The sequence below is a fragment of the Sarcophilus harrisii genome, chromosome 1 (assembly GCF_902635505.1).
Source record: "Sarcophilus harrisii chromosome 1, mSarHar1.11, whole genome shotgun sequence".
NCBI lineage: Eukaryota > Metazoa > Chordata > Mammalia > Dasyuromorphia > Dasyuridae > Sarcophilus > Sarcophilus harrisii.
In genome coordinates this window covers 256,861,848-256,881,638 of record NC_045426.1, presented here as the reverse complement: position 1 = coordinate 256,881,638, position 19,791 = coordinate 256,861,848, and the positions used below count along the sequence as shown (strand labels likewise).

The window sequence follows — 19,791 nt, the reverse complement described above, 5'->3', positions numbered from 1 at the left end:
CCACAGAACTACAAACAAACAGAGTGGCCATCAAATGAATAAATTATGGTATGTGAATATTACCCTATAAGCAATAATAAATGTTCTTGACAAAATGGACAGTTTCAGAGAAATCTCAAAAGAGTTGTACGAATTGATCCAGGGTGAAATGAGGCAAACTAGAACAATGTATACAATAAAAGCCAACAAGAGTTTTGTTGGGAAAAAAAACAAACAATTCAGAAGACTTAAGAACCTTTTTTGATGTAATGACCAATCATAATTTCAGAGAACAAATGATGAATTCTCTAACCACCCCCTTAAGAGGTAATAATTCAAGAATCAGAATGAGGCACATATTTTTGAGCATGACCAATGTGAGAATTTGTTTTGCTTGACTATAAATATAATCCATATTTCACAGCTATAAAAGGGATTGTAAAAGGGTTGTCAAAAAAAAGGAAAGAAAAAGAAAATGGGGTCACTGAAGTATTTTTTAAATGCACACAAAAGAACAGAAATAAAAGAAATACAAAGAGGACAGCTTTGAAAGTTACATTTTGATTTTATTATATACTTAAAAGAAAAAGCAAGCTGTACATTTGCAGTTTCATGCACAGATCTTTTTTGTTTTTTGTTTATAGAAACATCCATTTTATTTAGTGTTTTAAGTTTAAAATTAAAAAAAAAACAAATGTTATAAAAACATCTCTAAAAAAACCCTGATAATTCTTAAAACACAGCTCTAACCACATATGATTCCCCCTACTCATTAACTCCCATGGCTCCTCTAGAATAAAATATAAACCCTTCTGTTCAGCATTTAAAATACTATACAATCTGATTCTAACCTGCTTTTCAGCTTTTTTTTTTTTTTTTAAACAATGTTCATCTTCACACACTATACAATCCAAGTTAAACCATTACTCTTGCTGGTCCCCACAAATGACACTATTACTTTTCAACTAATTACATGTGCAAAGGCTATCTGTCTCCTATGTTTTAAAATCCACTCCATCATCTTTTGAAGCGGGTTGTGGTCCCTTTAAGAAACTGTATTTCCTATTGATCTATGATACCTTTCAGATTCTCAGCCCATTCCTGGCTGAGACATATCCTCCCCAGACAAGTTATCTTTCCAGGATGCCAGAGCCTTTGATTCAATTACAAATCCTGGTTAAAAAAAAAAAAAAAAAAAAAAAAAAAAAAAAAAAAAAAAAAAAAAGCATCCCTTTGAATTCCAATAGGAGATCTGGCCTGTCCCAGCTCCCACGGGGTCTGAGCCAACTTGGGCTATCCCAGCCCCCTGTAGGTCTGACTTGCTTGGGCTGCCCTGGCCCTGACTGGTTCTGATTTGCTCGGGCTGTCCCAACCCCCACCAAGATACTCAATATAGTAACTTCTATCAAGGAAGGTCTTTTGCAGATGGACCTTGGCAGCTCCCTTGCTGCTAGGACCTTCTGTCCACTGAGAACTGCATTCTCAGTGCAAAACTACATTTTCCATAGATCTACCACTATAGAAGTCAGTCTCTTGGTAAACTGATTTCTACCTAACAATAAACTTTCATTTTGCAACTAATATTTTGGGAATAAGAGAATTCTTTCACTCCTAAAACCTGCAGCCAATTTAAAGGGGATTCTTAATAACTCTTATAGCTACTAACCTCTAGACCACTCAAATAGCATCAATTTTAACCTTTTGAAATCTTTAATTTCCTCCAAAGCTTAGCTCTATCAATGCCTTATACAGAGGCCTTTCCTGATCCCTCCCAGTAATTAGTGCATTTCTATACTGCCAAAAAACAAAAAATTAAAATTTTGCATATACTTACATAGAAAAAAAGGCCCTGAGAACACAGAATTAAGTGATTTGTCCAAGAAATGTTGCACAAAAAGACAGTAGCAGGGATTGGGTTAAAATCCAGAACTGAATTTCCTATTTAAATTAGTAGCTCTCTCACAATGGAATGAATGTAAATTCCCTGAATGCAAAAATTGCTTCATTTTTGTCTTTGTATCTCTAGCATCTAGCTCAATAACAAAATAGAAGGCTGTTTGTTGACCCACTATTCCATGATGCCTCTCAAACAAAAATTACTTTTCAATACATCCTTAAATTTACATAATTCTTTTATAGGGTGTGATGATTTATTTCATTAGATTTTTATAACCTTATGAGTAAAAATAAGGCAGATTATTATCATCCACATTTTACAGATGGGGAAAGTGAAGAATAGAAAGTAGTAATTTATTTAGATAGTAAGTTATATTCATAGTAATTTCTCCAAAAGTAATTTATAGTTACAATAATTTATCTAAATTTATCCAAAGTCATTCGGCTAGTGGCAAAACTAGAACTAGAACTATGTCAGTCCTATCTTACTCATCAAAACATTCCAACCACCCCCACCAAAACCAATAAAACAATAATACAAAGATCTACAAACTTAGATGGAAAGGAATAAGGGGAATGTAATGTGAGTAAGGCTTCCTTCCCTTTCAATTTAAAATACTCCTTTTCATTTTATAATTGATAATAAAGAGAATCCAGGTACTAATTATGTCCTAGACACTAGCTATTACAATCTGAAATGTGGTTTTTTAGCAATGTTCTCAATAAACACAACTTTATAATGATGAAAAATGGTATGCAAGATGAAGTTCCTTAGAATAAGTAATGAACTATATATAATCTCTGGAAAATATCTTATGGATGAGTAATTTTTAATTAGGTCATCATAAAATCTGCAGAAAAATCAGACCAGGTTACTTCACAGTAGCTAACCCAGGATGTCCATTCATCTTTGTATTTTTATTTGTACAAAGATGAGTTTAGATGTGAGCTGTTATCTTAAAAAGGAATTCAGGTCTGGATGTCAATCTTATCTTTGCCACTGACTTGCTATATGACATTTCTTGAGCAAGTCATTTACCTTTCTATGTTACCAAAGCCTCTTCTCCATATATGTGTTGATCACACCTGGTAGATCATTTAATTAAAATCATCTTACAATTTGCAAATGTACAAATTATTTTATAAATACTCAATGACAGAGTATAAATAGTTAGCTTTATTAACTTTGGGACAGTACACTTTTTTGACACTATATTAACTCATAAACAAGATTTGAAAAGAACTAGAGGCTATAAAATTAACTCCTATTTTCTATCATAACCTTTCCAGGACCTGCTCTTCAAAAATAAAGCATACTTTTCTTAAGGGGTCATAATTAAATCACATAGAAAAATAATATTCAGCACCTGGCAAATCTGGTGCTTTCTGCTACATAGCTGATCACAGACTAAATATATATCTTGTTTTCTTGTCCTATGAAAATCAATATGTGGTAGGAAAATTCATAGCCATATTATCTTTACTATCTAATTATCAAAGAATTAAATCTGACCAGGGCCCAGTGTGTTACTGGTACCAAAGATAACAAAACAAGGTGCCAATAATTTAAGTATTTTAGACTCCACTGCATTAATTAGAATATAATTTCTTCATTTGTCTTTTGACCTCATTAGTAGCCCCTTCACAACCAATAACAGGAAGTAAAAAAGATGCTCAAACATTATCCAAGTTGTACAGTCAAGAAAGAGCATCAACTTTCTAAATATATACACAGAATAATTAAGCAATAGGTATAATTAGTTTTCCATGTATAAAGATTTTTAAAATAGAAATCAACGACCAACAAATGGAGGGGATGTGGGAAAACAGGGACAATAATGTACTGTTGGTGGAGTTGTAAACTAATCCAACAATTTTGGAGAACAATTTAGAACTATGTCTATGTCCAAAAGGCTATAAAACTGTGCATACCCTTTGATCCACAATTCTAGGTCCATATTCCAAAGACATCCAAAAAGGGGGGGGGGGGTGAAGGACTTATTTGTAAAAAAAAAATATTTATAACAACTCTTTAATTGGAAGACAAAAGGTTGCTTACCAATTGAGGAATGGCTAAACAAGCTGTGGTATACAACCATATTATTATGCTATCAGAAATGGCAAGCAGGACGATTTCAGAAAAACCTTGAAAGACTTAGATGGACTGATGTAAAATGAAATGAACATAATCAGAAGAACATTACACACAGTAATAGCAATATTGTTTAACGAAGACTTGTGAATGACTTAGCTATTCTCAACACTATAAGAAATGTTTTCATGAAATCAAGTTGGAAGAAACCAGAAGAAACAGAAGCTTCAGTACTGAAAAAAAGAGAAGACAGGAGCAGGCCAATAGTGGAAAAGCAGCTAAGAGCTCAAAAAGAACATCCCAAAAACTGGATTTAGAATGTGATTAATAGACTAAATACAAAATAGCGTGAGAGGATGTAATCTACATTCACTTTGTGGTACAGTAAAGAAATATAGTAGGAAATCATATCCCACAAAAAACCTGCTGATTCTATTGAAAATAACACTTTTTCTTTCAAACTTCTACAATCCTCTGCTTTCATTACTATGGGTATTCATTCCTTCATTCACACAAACCCTACCCTCTCTTCACTGGAGTAGATGTTTATAGGTTGCTGTGACTAAAAAAGATCTCCATTTTGTGGCTAACTTTCTAGTGATGAACTACCCCAAATTTGACAGACCAGTCAGATACAGGAAGTCATTAGGGACACACTCAGAGCCCTCTTAGCTTAACAGGATGTGGCAAAGCCAGCATTCTCCTGACAGTTTTCAAGAATGTACAATCACCTTCATATCAAGACAAGGTGCTGAAACAGGACATTAGTAGAGCAAAGAATACACAACATACATAAAAAAGTATAGGTATACCTGGCTTTTCAGGGAATAGAAACCTCCTTGTTCTTTCTCCCTTTCTCTATGCTAGACAGACACCACCACCCCAAGCCCCCAAGGACTCAGCTGTATGGCCTTTTTGTATTCTCCTATCATCTCACCTGCTGTGATAGTGTCCACATCCCTGGCAGCCAATTCTTCCACCTCTGATCTCTTTCTCAACTCAAACCTCCGAGAGAAGCCTTCTCGGGGCTTCCACAGATCCTGGATCAAAAGGGGCTTCTCATTATCCCGTAGGACTCGAAGGCCTTCTGCCTGCCATTGCTGTCCTAAGCCTCCAAATCGCCCCACCACATCACACAGCACATACTGGCTGGCTGACACTGCATTCAAAGCATAACGCTCCAGTGCTTCCTTTACCAGCTCCTGAGCACTAGAGCTAGCCGTGGCCAGGACACTCTTGTAATGGGCACCTGTACAGACATTGTCCCCAAACACCTTTAGGACACCTGGAGCAGAAAGTTGTGTGGAAAGCTCTGCAGGGTCATCACTGGCACCCAAGTTGGGAAAAGTAGAATCAGAGCTTCGGTCCTTATAGCTCAGCGTTCGGGACAGCATGTGGGAAAGCAGGCGACTCTGACGCTTTAGTTTGCTTTTGCTAGGTGGAGACATGGTAGGAGATCCATAAAACATTGTGGGAGAAGTCGTCATGGAACAAGAGTTTGAGCTTCAGTCAAAAGATTTAAATAGTTTCCTAAAAAAGAATAAGAATGAAGATAGATAAATAACATTATAATGAACTAATAATTAAATAAGTCTTTAGAAGCAGCTGAATGTGATGCAATAAGATCACTATTCTATTTTCAAGAGATCTCACAATTTGAACCAAGTAAATGATCCTGATCTTTAGGGGGAGTAAAGACTGAAGAAAATAAGTTAGATTTGAATGGGTTGAAATAGTTCAATATTTTAAGGATTTTGTGATCCTTTTAGTGTGGAAAGAAAACTAGAAGTGAACTACACATCTGTCAGTTTGGCTAGAATGACAGGGAAAGCTAATGTGGAATGTTGGAAGAGATGTGGGGAAACAGGGACAGTAATACATTGTTGGTGGAATTGTGAATACATCCAGCCATTCTGGAGAGCAATTTGGAACTATGCTCAAAAAGTTATCAAACTTTGATCCAGCAGTGTTTCTACTGGGCTTATATCCCAAAGAAATCTTAAAGAAGGGAAAGGAACCTATATGTGCAAGAATGTTTGTGGCAGGTCTCTTTGTAGTGGCCAGAAACTGGAAACTGAGTGGATGCCCATCAACTGGAGAATGGCTGAATAAATTGTGGTATATGAATATTATGGAATATTATGTTTGGTAAGAAACGACCAGCAGGATGATTTCAGAAAGGCCTGGAGGGACTTACATGAACTGATGCTGAGTGAAACGAGCAGGACCAGGAGATCATCATATACTTCAACAACAATACTATATGATGATCAATTCTGATGGATGTGGCCAAATCCAGCAATGAGATGAACCAAATCAGTTCCAATAGAGCAGTAATGAACTGAACCAGCTACACTCAGTGAAAGAACTCTGGGAGATGACTATGAACCGCTACATAGAATTCCCAATCCCTATATTTTTGTCTGCCTGCATTTTTGATTTCCTTCACAGGCTAATAGTACATTATTTCAAAGTCCGATTCTTTTTGTACAGCAAAATAACTGTTAGGACTTGAATACATATATTGTATTTAATTTATACTTTAACATATTTAACATGTATTGGTCAACCTGCCATCTGGGGGAGGGGATGGGGGGGAAGGAGGGGAAAAATTGGAACAAAAAGTTTGGCAATTGTCAATGCTATAAAATTACCCATGCATGTAACTTGTAAACAAAAAGCTACAGTAAAAAAAAAAAATGATTGATATGATTCAGTTTCTCCAGCAATATGTTCATTCACTGGATATTGAACAAGATTTTCACACTCAGGGTACCAACAGTTAAATTAAACTTAATTGATGGTTCAAAAAAATTAGAAGTGAAATATTCTATACTGTAGTAATCTTTTGAAATTTCTATAGCTTGGGGCAGCTAGGTGTTGTAGTGAATAAAACACCAGCCCTGAAGTCGAGAAGACCTGAGATCAAATATGAACTTAAGACATTTAACATTTCCTAGCTGTATAACCCTGGGTGAGAAACTTAACCCCAATTGCCTCAGGGGGAAAAAAAAGAAATTTCTATGACTTAAAATATTTATCATTTAATAGTTAACCTTTTAATAAGGAACCTCTCCATGCCTGTCATCAAGCATATAATCCCTCAATATACCCATCATCCAAGATACCATTCTGGCTAAATATAACATGCCCAAGATCTGCTGGCAAAGCCCTCCAAAACCTAATGTTACTTTTATGCTCTTATGAAGCACCAGAGAGGGATTGTAGTAGAGAAGGGAGCTCAACTACCCTCTCAGAAAGAAACTACTAAAGAGCTTTCCTCACCAATACTAGACATGTAACCCCAAATTGATATAACAAATATGTCTTTTGCTTCCTTATACATAATTGTTAAAATACATTTTTCTTTCTTTCTTTCTCAATGGGAGAAAACTATTGATTGTTGACTGAAAAATAAAATGGAAAAAACAAAACAAAACAAACATGCCCAATAGAAATGGTAAATCACGTACTTCTCTGAGGGTGTTGATTTCTAGAAAGCACCCAATAAAATACCTTAACACAGAAGCAGCTCAACAGATATTTGCTGAATAAAAGAAGTATCAATTATAATTAAGGAGCTTAAGTTCAACAAGAATGACCTAGTTAAGCTGGGGAAGGCCCACTTGGCATAGAATTTAAAGGAACCATCCTCATCTCAAAAGTTTTAACTCAATTAGGAAACAAGTGAAATAAGTCAGGACTTATTTGCTGTTACAGAAATGTGACTCAAATACAACAGGACACCAGATCTTCAGCAGTAACTTAAAATAGAAGGAATAAACTGACATTCAAAAATGCAAACATTAAAATAAAATAGCACTCTTTACATCCTAGGATAAAGAAAAGGGGGTCTAACATGACAAAGATACACTTTTTAGGGGCAGTGCACCAGAATGTTATGAAGTTACACGCACAAAGAATACAAAAAGACTATTCCAGAAGCAATATAAGCATGACTGGAATTTCTGCATTCCACCCACTGCTTCAAGACTGGTATTTAGGCTCTTTCCAGTCCAGATGGATGCAATATTTTGTTGGGGGGATAAAGAGGAGAGGTGAAAACTTAAGAGTGCTATAAAATTCATAATTACACAGGGCACATTTCTAACAAATTCAAAATACTGAAAAAATATTTTGTCAATTCCTCTTTCCGTTATCTCTATAAATTATTTATGAATTAGAGATCTGAAATTCACCATAAATAAATGGAATACCTAAAAACCAAACCCACATCTCCTGGTTCTTGATCCAGTGACCACTAGATTATTCTGTCATGTTTTAAGTTTATAAGGAGATTATAATGCCTTAAATTATGCAGACGGGGGGAAAAAACTTTTCAAAAAGCCTCCGGAATTGGAAGCCCATTGAGAGCTATGGCTCTCAAATATCACTTTGATCCTAGTTCCTACTTGACTACTACTTTTCAATTACATTCTTTTTTTAAAAAAATACTTTAATAGTATATTATTGTCCAATTACATGTAAAGATAGTTTTCAACATTCATTTTTGTAATATTTTGAGTTCCAATATTTTTTTCCTCCCCAAGACAGCAAGCAAACTAATGTAAGTTGTATATTACATTCTTTAGAAAGATCTCTCCCCCTCTTGTCAAATGTCATGAAAATTCTTTTGTAAATAGGTCTTAGCCATTCATTTTCCTTAAAAATTAATGATTAGGACCAAATAACAAAATTAATCATTCTGCCACCATTCAATATTAGCATCTGCCTACCAGATTTTACATGAGTTCCAGCTACTTAACATTCTACCTCCTATGAGAGGCTTACCCCCTTACCCTAATTCCTTCCTTAGGGCTCACAATTATGAATCTTCTTACTATGCAGAAAACAAGTAGGTGTAGTATATGATTATATATTTCAGTTCTTTACAAAATGTTAGCACAGAATCACAGATTCAAAGCTGGAAAAGATCTCAGATTATCTAGTCTGACCCTCTCATTCTATAGTTAAAGAAACTGAGGCTCAGAGAAGTTAAATGACTTGATCAGAGTTGAAAGATCATGGCTAATATGACAAAAATAGAAAATGATAAATGTTGAATGTGGGCAAACAAGGACACTTATGCACTGTTGGTAGAGTTAGGAACTGATTCAACCATTGTAGAGAGCAATTTGGAACTATGTTTAAAGGGTTATAAAACTGTGCATATCTTTGATCCTACCAGGTCTGCATCCCAAAGAGATTTTTTTAAGAAGGGAAAAAAACCTATTTGTACAAAAAATATTTATAGCCTCCTTTTTTTTGGGGGGGGGGGGTGCTAAGAACTGGAAATTGAGGGAATGTCCCTCAATTGAAGAATAGCTGATCAAGTTGTGATATATGATTGAAAGAGATTATTTCCGCGCTATAAAAAATGACAAACCACATGATTTCAGAAAAGCCTAGAGAAAGTCTTACGTGAATTGATACAAAGTGAAGCAAGCAGATCCAAGAGAACATTATGCACAATAATAGCAATACTGTACGATAAACTATGAATGATATAGCTATTCTCAACAATAAAATAATCCAAGACAATCTCAAAGGACTCATGATGAAAAATCCATCTTCAGACAAAGAAATGATGTCTGACTGAGGAATACTATTTTTCACTCTTTCTTTTGTTTGCATCTTCTTTCGTAAAATGACTATTATGGAAATGTTTTACAAGATTGCACTCAAATTACCTATATCAAATTACTTACCCTCTCAGGAAGACAAGGGAGGGATAGAATTTGAAACTCAAAACTTTAAAAAGTGTTAAGTTTATTTTTATATGTAATTAGGGGAAAATAAAATATTATTTTAAAAAATTTTAGTGTTGGCTACAATAAAAAAAATTTTTTAAAGAAAAAAATAATGGATCCTCCGACTTCAGAGCCAGTTCTCTTTCCAAATTTCTGAAATTTGCTTGAATACAGGTATTTACTTTTAATCTATCTTTAGAATATCTGAAAATGATCATGTGAAATTTTGTTTTTGCTGAAGGGAGGGGAAAATGTGAAAGAAATCCAAAAAGAAATCAGCCAAAAGTTTTGCTTACCTAAAGAACATGTATTAGGTATCTTGGAATGCACTGGAAAATACATTTTGGTCATGGTTTCTTTCCCAATGACTAAGTATAAGGGTTCTATTTAGTTTGCAATATTTTTAAACATCAAAGTATTCTTATTTAGTATTCTTGTGGCCAGCACATGTCTTTCTGATAGTGTGTTACACTGATAGCTCCAAAGAACTCCCAATTCTAAAAGCAATCTTATCTCATTTCAGGCTTCTGGAGTCAATTTTCAAAACTGGTGGTTCAGAATCTGAGAAAAAGTAGTCAAATCAGCTTATATGATTTTCTTAATGATCACAAGAAATTCATGGACCCGAATTTCACATTTCTAAGACTTGATAGTCACCTACAAACCTAAAAGACCTTTGAAATGCTTCATACCTCAACTTCTTCAGAAGTTATTCGATGTACCAGCTCACTCTTTCCTTCCTTAGCAAATCTGTGCCTATTTAGTACATTCCTGGAGATTTGCTATATTCCTGGAACAAAAAGCAAAATGTCTTACACGTGTTATTTGGTCTGTAGTGCTTCTTCCTAATGCAAGGGCTGTTATAGGCAACTTAATGGCTTTGCATGGCTCAGTCCTTCCAAGTGATGGGTTACATTATTGGCAGGTTGAACAATCTCCAAGTAGGGAAAAGTCACTGTCAGAAAACAGAATAAACAGGGATTAAAAATTCCTTAAGACACTACACTAAACCAGAGAAATCTTTTGTATCCTGCCTTTTAGGCATTCAGCTTTGCAGATATGCTGCTAAATTGATTTTGTTAGTTATCAGGAGAAAAGGGATTTTTTTAAAAAGTGAATTCATTGGCTATTATTCTTCTTTAAATGCACCGAATCAAAGCCATATATCCCCATTGGGACTGCCATATATTTTAGATATTTCAGAAAGTATTTCTTGGAGTAATGTCTCATTGCAACTCTCTAAGAAAGGGACTGCTAAGAGGAGTCACTCTTTTTCCCATCAACTTTCTTAAGTAATTACAGGTTGTACATAATATAATGTTTGTGAAAAATACTTCAGATTCAAAAAGAAGAAAAGTACAAGAGGAGAAGTCAATGAGAACTCTCCTGAGTTGGAACTATGTAAACTAATTTATTTCTTAGGAAGAATGAGCAGGTTATTTTTTTGAGTCCTGATATTCTCCCCAACAGAAGTCCCAAACAAAATATACATGCTTCTTTTGTGGTACAAAGAAGATGCCTATATTAAACTTGTAATTGCTACTTTTAGAGAATGTTTTCCTCATGTTCTTAAAAGAGAATCCAATTTCTGATGAAAAACAGACTGAAGTTATCCCACTGGGAGAAGGAATAGAAGGGAGGAGGTTGGTGCAATGTTCTGTGCAAATAAGATGGGTGGAGGCAAGCCATAGTTCCAAAACTATGATGTGGAACCTATTATAAATTTCAACTAGTAAAAGAAATAAAAAATGTGGGCTTGTTATACTCTGGTTTCACTCCATCTATTAAAATCCCCATATCTCTATGGTTCCAGCAATGGTGTTTCCAAATGCAAAAAGTACTAAAATCAGAATAAAAAAGCATTCTGCCATGAAAGACTATTTAGTCAAGAGGGTTTTCAATGGAGGACTAAAATAAAAACAAGAGAATCACCAACTGATGCCTGGAAATTAAAGTCCTGAGTTTCTGGTACTTGACTTTAGGAGTAATCAAAAATTTTTTTCAGTTATTTTGGATTAAACTAACTCAGTGTGTGTGTGTGTGTGTGCACTTGTAATTGCTCTACTAATTACCAACTCTGGCTTGTGTGATACTGGACATATTAGAATATGCCTGTTTTTCTACCAGGATTAAACAAAGTAGCTTTCTCATATTTGCTAATCCAGGGTCTGCTTTTTATTTTTTTTTTTTAAGATGTTTTGTTCTGTTGAACATGATAGACACAATTTGTTGGAATAGAGGGGGAAAGAGTTTCTTTTTTGGGGGAAAAAAGAGCTCCATGTGTGTTAATTACTGAATCTACTGTGAAAATCTGAGAGAACACAACAGGTGCCCTTTCCCCTTAATATGCTCCACTTAGCAAAACTTCCCACATATCTAACTATCAGCTTAACTATGGCGAAATAAACAATGGTTTTTACAGGCTCCTTTTCAGGGGCCTGTTCTTTTCTTTCCTTCTTTTTTTTTTTTTTTTTTTTTAAACAATCGAAATATAAGCTTAATAGAATTTAAATCAAATGATGATTATACCAAATCAATCAACAAAACAGTACTGAATGGCTACTATATGCGAGGCACTTTCTCCAAGGCAGCAATTCTTAAATTGAATCAGGTTCATGAACTTGGACAGAGGTGGGGAAAAAAAATCACATTGTCATTTTCATTAACGTTAACCGAATTTCAACATTTCCTTCCATTATGAATTGAACAGAAAGAATGCATAGGTTTCACCAGATCGCAAAAAAAAAAAAAAAAAGAAAAGAAAAAAAAAAGTTAAAAGCTCCTGCTTTTTTCTTTCAGATTTTCTTTCAGATCTAACTTTCCTTCAATTTAGTTATCAGAGTTATAAGTCAAGGGCTGCCTCTAAAAAGGTTGCAGCCCGCATTCCCGGCGCTTAAGTCCCCTCCTCCCCCTCCAGGAGCACATACTTCGGTGTCCTGCGCGCGCTCACTCCCACCCACCCACTCACTCACTCACCCACTGCTCGCTCTTGTGCATTTTCAATGCTGAAGTTTCCCCCACCTCTCCATACTTCATTGCTCCTGCGCGCTCGCGCACACACGCATATTCATTCCCACTCTCCTTGCCCTTTTGCATTTTCGAACCTTAAGTTCCTCCTGTCCTATCTACCCAAACGCACATACACTTTGGTATTTCTGCGCGCGCGCACGCACACACACACACACTTGCCCATCTTCTAGTTGCACCTCCATCACTTAAAAAAAAAAAAAAAAAAACCCGAGACGAAGCGTGCGTCCTCTAAGGAAAACCACCTGCATGTACCGCCTCTTCCGCATCACTGGTACACTCAGGAGGGCAGGTCTGGTCTCCAATAGCAACCAGACAAGCCTTCATCCAACACTTTCCCTCCTTTGGGCTCCACTTTCTGAGCGCGGGGACAAGCCGTGTAATTCCTGTTTTCTATCACTCCTCTCTGGAATTTTCCTCTGCACGCTCTCGTCCCGCTGTCCGGCGTCCCTGCCCAGGTGGCAGAGCTTTTCACCCAGGGAGGGGTCTGCCCGGGTCCCCTGGCTCCGTTCGTCTCCAGGGAGCCGTCAAAGGCCAGAGAACGCCCGTCCGGGCCCCTCGTGGGCAAGCCTTCCGGACTCCCGCCGCCCCCTCCCCCCCAATCTCACGTCGCAGCGGGAGGGAAGGTCACCAAGAGAGAGTCGCGCGTCACCCCGCCCCCCTTCTCCTCTTCCTCCCGGTCTCGCGCTCGACGTCGCCCCCTCCCCCTTGACGTTCGCGCTCCCTCACGCACGTGGACTCACTCTCCGCGGCCTCCCCTCCCACCTCCCCCAGCTCCCCCTATTCCACAGGGAACGGCCCTAAGTTGCTCTTACTCACCGCCCGCCCAGGCCCCGCGTCGCCGAGCCGCCCGCTCCTTGCTGCCTCCCTCTGGGCCCCGCCGCGTCCCTTCCCCTCCCGTCTCTGGTCCCTCGCCTCCCGTCCGTGCCCGCTCCCTCACTTCTAACCTCCGTGCGCAAGAGCAGAGCGGCAGCATCCCACGTCCCGAGGCCATTGGGCGCAGCAGGCGTTGGCGCCACCCAGTGGCGGGTGAACCCAACAGCCGCTCTTGAGGGCGGGGCGAACGATGGAAAAGCCCACGCGGGGACCCCCACTCGCTTCTCTGGCCCCATGAGCTTGCCATTATTTTAAGAATACTTTATATAAAATAACCGGGGCTTAATAAAGCGGTCATCCTGTGCAGCCCCGGCTGTGGCTCATCTTATAGGGAGAGGCTTTTCAGAGCCCCCCACGCAACTGCAAATGTTTAACAACCAGCCCTCGAGGAGAAAAAACGGTGCACGCAACACACGTTTAAGCTGCGTTGTCGCGCTTTTCTCCGCCACCATCAAATGCTGCTTCGTAGCATTTGCCAATTTCTGAGGTGCAGATGCAAATTCGACCCCCAACTCCCGTCCCCTTCCCCCCCACTTCCCACACATTTGTGTGTTTGTTCATGCTGTTTCCCCAGATAGTGTGTAAGCTTTTTGAGAGCAAAGCCTAATATTCCCTTTGCACCCCAACATCTAGCGGAGGAGGTCTGGCCCAGAATTGTGCAGTCTGGCCGGCAGTGAGGCCTTTTAGGGTTTCCCAAGCAAGGACGCTGCAGTGATTTCCTTCTCTAACTCATTTTACATTTTGCAGAGGAGGAAACGGAGGCAAATATAGTTAAATGACTTGCCCACTGCCAGTAACCATGTGAGGCCCGATTTGAATTTAGGAATGAGCGTTCTTGTGGAAGTTCCACCTAGCTGTCCAAGAGAAAGAAGCCGGGTTTCCAGGGGACTTGCTGGTTAATTTAATTATGTAAATTAATTTACATAAAATTATAAAGGCAAAGAAGGCCCACTCATTATTTTGCAGATGAATAAACTGAGGCCCTTAGAGGCATTATAAGAGGATTGCCTAAAGTCAGGCATGCAGCTGTATAGCGGGGATGTGAATTCTGACTTGATTCTACATCCACTTATTGGGGTTCAAATCCTTAGTTATATGACTCAGGACTAGTCTCAATTTCCTTACCTGTAAAATGGGGATAAAATGAGCACCTAAATCAGAACTCCCTAATAGTACTCTTTGATCCAGTGAGCTCCTGACTGTTCCACACAACAATCCATCTCTCTTCTGGGAGCATTTTCTTCAGCTGTCTCATTCCTGGAACATTTCCCTCTTCCACTCCAGCTACTGACTTCCCTGACTCCCATTAAGTTCCAGCTAAACCCCACTTCCCAATGGAAGTCTTCCCCAAGTCCTCTTAATTTTAGCACCTGCCCTCTATTAATTATTTCCTACTTATCGTATAGATCCATTGTTTTGTGTATTTTGTATGTTACTGTGCCTCTCTTTCTCTGTGTCTGTCTTTGTTTCTGTCTCTGTCTCTGTCTCTCTGTCTCTTGTCTTCTCCCCTTCCTCTCTCTGTCTCTCTCTCCCTCTCTCTCTTTCCCCCTCCCATTAGATTTTAAGCTCCTATCTTTACACACACACACACACACACACACACACACACACACACACACTGCCTGCCAGGCGCTTCATAAATATGAAATAAAATTAAATCAAATTGAAAGTGTTTTGCAAACCTTAGCTATTGTTATTCAGAAGGAATGAGACAAATGGAGAAAATGCTCCCAGAGGAGAGACGGACCGTCCTGTGTGGAACAGTCAAGGGTCCAGTGCTACTAGATGCATAGTTAGGAGCAGGAGAATGAAAATTAGACCTAGGTTCTTCTATTAACTAGCTATGTGATCTTTGACAAAAATACTACCAGTCTCTGGATTTCATTTTCTTCCTCTATAAAATGAGGGGAATGGAGAAGCTGCATGGCATAATAGAAAGAGTATTCACTCTGAAGTAAAGGGTCTTGACTTGGGTTCTTTTGAGATCTTGAAAAAAAACACTTAACCTCTCTGGACCTCAATTTTTTTATCCGTAAAATTAAGGGTTGAACTAAATATCTCTAAGACTTTTTCTAGGTCTAAATCCTATGACCCTATAACTAAAGAAGGTCTCTGTGGTCTCTGTGACCTAACTCTGTAACCTAAGGGTTGAACTAAATACCTCGAAGACTTTTTCTAGGTCTAAATCCTATGACCCTATAACTAAGAAGATCTCTGTGGTCTCCTCACTTAAAGTAATCATAGAATCTCAGAATTAAAAGGAGCTCAGAGATTACCCAAATCCATCCCTTTCTGAACAAAATGGAAGACAGGAGGGGTAGAACACCTGATTTAGGAAGGCTTAAGTTCAAATCTGACCTTAAGTTTATAGTTGTGTCACCCTCAACAAGTCCTTTAACTTCCTCCCTTAGTTTCCTCATTTGTAAGATGAGGATATTAATAGCACCTATCTCCAAGACTTGTAAGGAGACAATTGTAAATAGTGGGTAGTTTATAATTATTAGCTGTGACTACAGGAATCCCTTTTATAATCTCTCCTACTAATGATTCAGCATCTATTTGAAAGCCTCCAGTGAGATAGGCCCTACCACCTCTGCATCAGCCCTTTTGGTCAAGTTCAAGTTGTTATAAAATGTTTGCAAATAGAACTGTCATCTTGCTTTAACATTAGAGATGTGAATTGCTTTCCATTCATGAGCCCTGGCTACATGTATTCCCTAAATGTATCCTCTAAACCTATTGATGGGGAAGGTACATTTGTAGGAGAATATGTCCCCAGTTTGTGGGTCATTTTCTACTACTACCCAACTCATTGACTACTTTTTCTGAACTGATTGTGTTAGCTTGTGGATTTTTAAAAATTGCATTAAAAAGCAATTGTTGAACTATGGTTTTGAGTAGAAATGGAACCACAGAATACCCTGAACTTGAAGTGACTTTTCTAAAGATTTCCTTTGTTGCACTTGTTTGCAAGAAACCTGTATCCTTTGGCTGTCACTTTATTTTGAATCCATACTATCTGATATAGACTTTCCTCTTTATTCATCCAACAAACATTTATTAAGCATTTACTATGTGTAATCCACACCATCTAAGGTGGGCTTTCCCCTTCACTCATTACATGAATGTTTATTGAGTACCCACTATATGCCAAGAATGGAGTTCAGTCCTAGGTTAAAGAGAAAATACTCAGCCCATAAGACGTTTATATTCTATTGGGAAGATATAATATGTACACAGGTAATTTGAGGAAGCAGACAACAGCAATATCTAAGAAGTAGTGGCAGGGATAGGTGAATCAGAAAAGGAAATATTAGGCAAACTGAGTAAGCCTTAAACAATGCTAAAAATTCTTTTTTTTTTTCTCATTTCTTTTTTTTTTTTTTTTGGTTTTTATTTAATAGCCTTTTATTTACAGGATATATGCATGGGTAACTTTACAGCATTAACAATTGCCAAACCTCTTGTTCCAATTTTTTACCTCTTACCCCCCCACCCCCTCCCCTAGATGGCAGGATGACCAGTAGATGTTAAATATATTAAAATATAAATTAGATACACAATAAGTATACATGACCAAAACGTTATTTTGCTGTACAAAAAGAATCAGACTCTGAAATATTGTACAATTAATGCTAAAAATTCTTAACAATAAGAGGGAAAAGGACCCACATGTGCAAAACTGTTTGTTTGTAGCAGCTCTTTTTGTGGTGTCAGAGATTGGAAAGTCTGTAGATGCTCATCAATTGGGGAATGGTATATGAAAGTAATATAATATTATATTGTTCTATAAAAAATGATGAACAGGCTGATTTTATTTATTTTTTTAATAGCTTTTTATTTACAAGTTATATGCATGGGTAATTTTACAGCATTGACAATTGCCAAACCTTTTGTTCCAGTTTTTCCTCTCCTTCTCCCCACCCCCTTCCCTAGATGGCAGGATGACCAGTAGATGTTAAATATATTAAAGTATAAATTAAAAACAAAATAAGTATACATGACCAAACCGTTATTTTGCTGCACAAAAAGAATTGGACTCTGAAATATTGTACAATTAGCCTGTGTAGGAAATCCAAAATGCCAGCAGGCAAAAATATAGGGATTGGGAATTCAATGTAATGGTTCATAGTCATCTCCCAGAGTTCTTTCGCTAGGTGTAGCTGGTTCAGTTCATTACTGCTCCATTGGAACTGATTTGATTTATCTCATTGCTGAGGATGGCCAGGTCCATCAGAACTGGTCATCATATAGTATTATTGTTGAAGTATATAATGATCTCCTGGTCCTGCTCATTTCACTCAGCATCAGTTCATGTAAGTCTCTCCAGGCCTTTCTGAAATCATCCTGTTGGTCATTTCTTACAGAACAATAATATTCCATAACATTCATATACCACAATTTATTTAGCCATTCTCCAATTGATGGACATCCACTCAGTTTCCAGTTTCTGGAACAGGCTGAAATCTTTCCAGAAAGACCTGGAAAGATTTACATGAATTAATGCTGGATGAAACTATCAGAACCAGGAAAACATTGTACACAGAACCAGCAAGATTCCATGATGATCAGCTATGATAGACTTGCTTCTTTTCAGTGGTTCAATGATCCAAGGCAACCCCAACAAAATTTGGATGGAAAATACTAGCCAAATATATAGAGAAAACTATGGAGACTGAACATAAATCAACATATGCTATGTTTACTTTCTTTTTCTTTTTCTTCTGATTTTTTTCTCTTGTTTTTTTCCCTATTGCTCTGATTTTTCTCTCTCAACATGATTTTTAAGAAAATGTTGGGAAAAAAAGAATGTACATGTATAATGAAAAATATGTTGTTTCTACATGTAACTGGGAAAAATGAAAATTTAAAAAAAAATCTTAACAATGGAGGTAAAGTGGGAATCCCATATTCAAGGCAGGGGGATAAGATATGAAATTCTAAGTTCTGGGAACTGCTAGTAAACCAAAATAATAATTTGAAATAACCTTAAAAAGCAGGTGGGAGCCAGATAGTAGAAAACTTATTTAAGCACCAATAAGGAGCCATTAGTTTTAGAGCAGGGGCAAGACATGGTCACCTGTGCCTCAATAAAATGATTTTTGAAGTTAAGTGGAAGATGTAGTAGAGAACAGATAGACTATATGCAGAGAAACCATTTAGGAAACTATAACAAGAATCAAGATGAACATGTAATAAGGGCCCCAAATTGAATTAATAGAGGTATTTAAGAAATTTTGTGGCAGAAAAATAGATTAGACTTGGCAACTGAATTTGGAGTCATGAGCATGAATATAAGGAAAATGAGAGTAACTTGGAGGTTGTAAACTTTAGGCACTGATAGAATAATAGTAAGGACCACCTGGTTCAGCTTCATATACCAGACAAGCTTCTACCTCAGCCATCTCATCATCTGCCCACTGCCACTGACCTGGCATCCTCATTTGAACTAGCACCTCCACCCTGGACCAGAGATTTCTGACTCTATACTTCCTTCTTCAATTGTGCTCCAATGTCAAGTGGGAGTTAATCTTTAGAGATCCCACTTTCTCTGTTGATTGGGAAAAGAATATGTTTCACTGGTCCACTGAGCCATTTATAGTTATGCTTTAGATCATACAATCACTAACCTAGGCCATCTCACAATTTGCTTTCCATTGCTAGCCCCTTCACCTAGACCAGCACCCTTGGAAGATACTGATTTCAGATGGCCCCCACAGTCACACTTTCATATTCCCCAGAATGAAATTTCCTTCCATGGTTTCCTTGACCTATATGTTCTATCTTCCTTTAGGATAGCAGGTCTAGTTTTGCAATCTTCTAACAGGTTCATGATAATGATCCACTAAAAATTCTTTAATGGTAGCTTAAGAAGTAAAAAATAAAACAAAACAAAATTCTGCCCAATTATTAGAAATGTGTTTTTCTTCGGTGACAAGCATATGCATGTTTGAAGCATTATAAATTTGTTTCTTCAGACTAGAAATCTCCATTATCATGAGCACAGTGACTTTGGGTGTTTAGTAATTATACCAAACTGATAGCTTCTAACTAAATGCCATGTGTTCTTTGAAGTTTCTCAACCTGTCATCAAATTATTTTCAAATTGCCACAAGGATTTGACATTTCAAGACAAATAAATCCCTAATGGATAGTCAGATGCATGCACAA

General features: G+C 37.5%; 1 protein-coding gene across 11 annotated transcripts in view; it reads right to left on the bottom strand.

Annotated features, from left to right (window-relative positions):
* The window catches only part of RADIL (Rap associating with DIL domain), an 86,455-nt gene extending 72,666 nt beyond the window's left edge, over nt 1-13,789 (bottom strand). For 2 of the 11 annotated variants that reach the window (XM_031940998.1, XM_031941008.1), the window contains exons 1-3: nt 13,692-13,785; nt 10,410-10,507; nt 4,905-5,497 (exon numbers count right to left, since the gene is read on the bottom strand). In XM_031940998.1, coding sequence (XP_031796858.1) covers nt 4,905-5,454 — 550 coding nt within the window. In that variant the 5' untranslated portion in view covers nt 5,455-5,497; nt 10,410-10,507; nt 13,692-13,785. Of the gene's footprint in view, nt 1-4,904; nt 5,498-10,409; nt 10,508-10,533; nt 10,673-12,989; nt 13,383-13,563; nt 13,662-13,691 lie in introns of those variants that run through there. The other 9 variants (XM_031940969.1, XM_031940940.1, XM_031940946.1 and 6 more) reach the window with 9 other exon arrangements.
* Between the last annotated feature and the right edge of the window lie 6,002 nt (nt 13,790-19,791).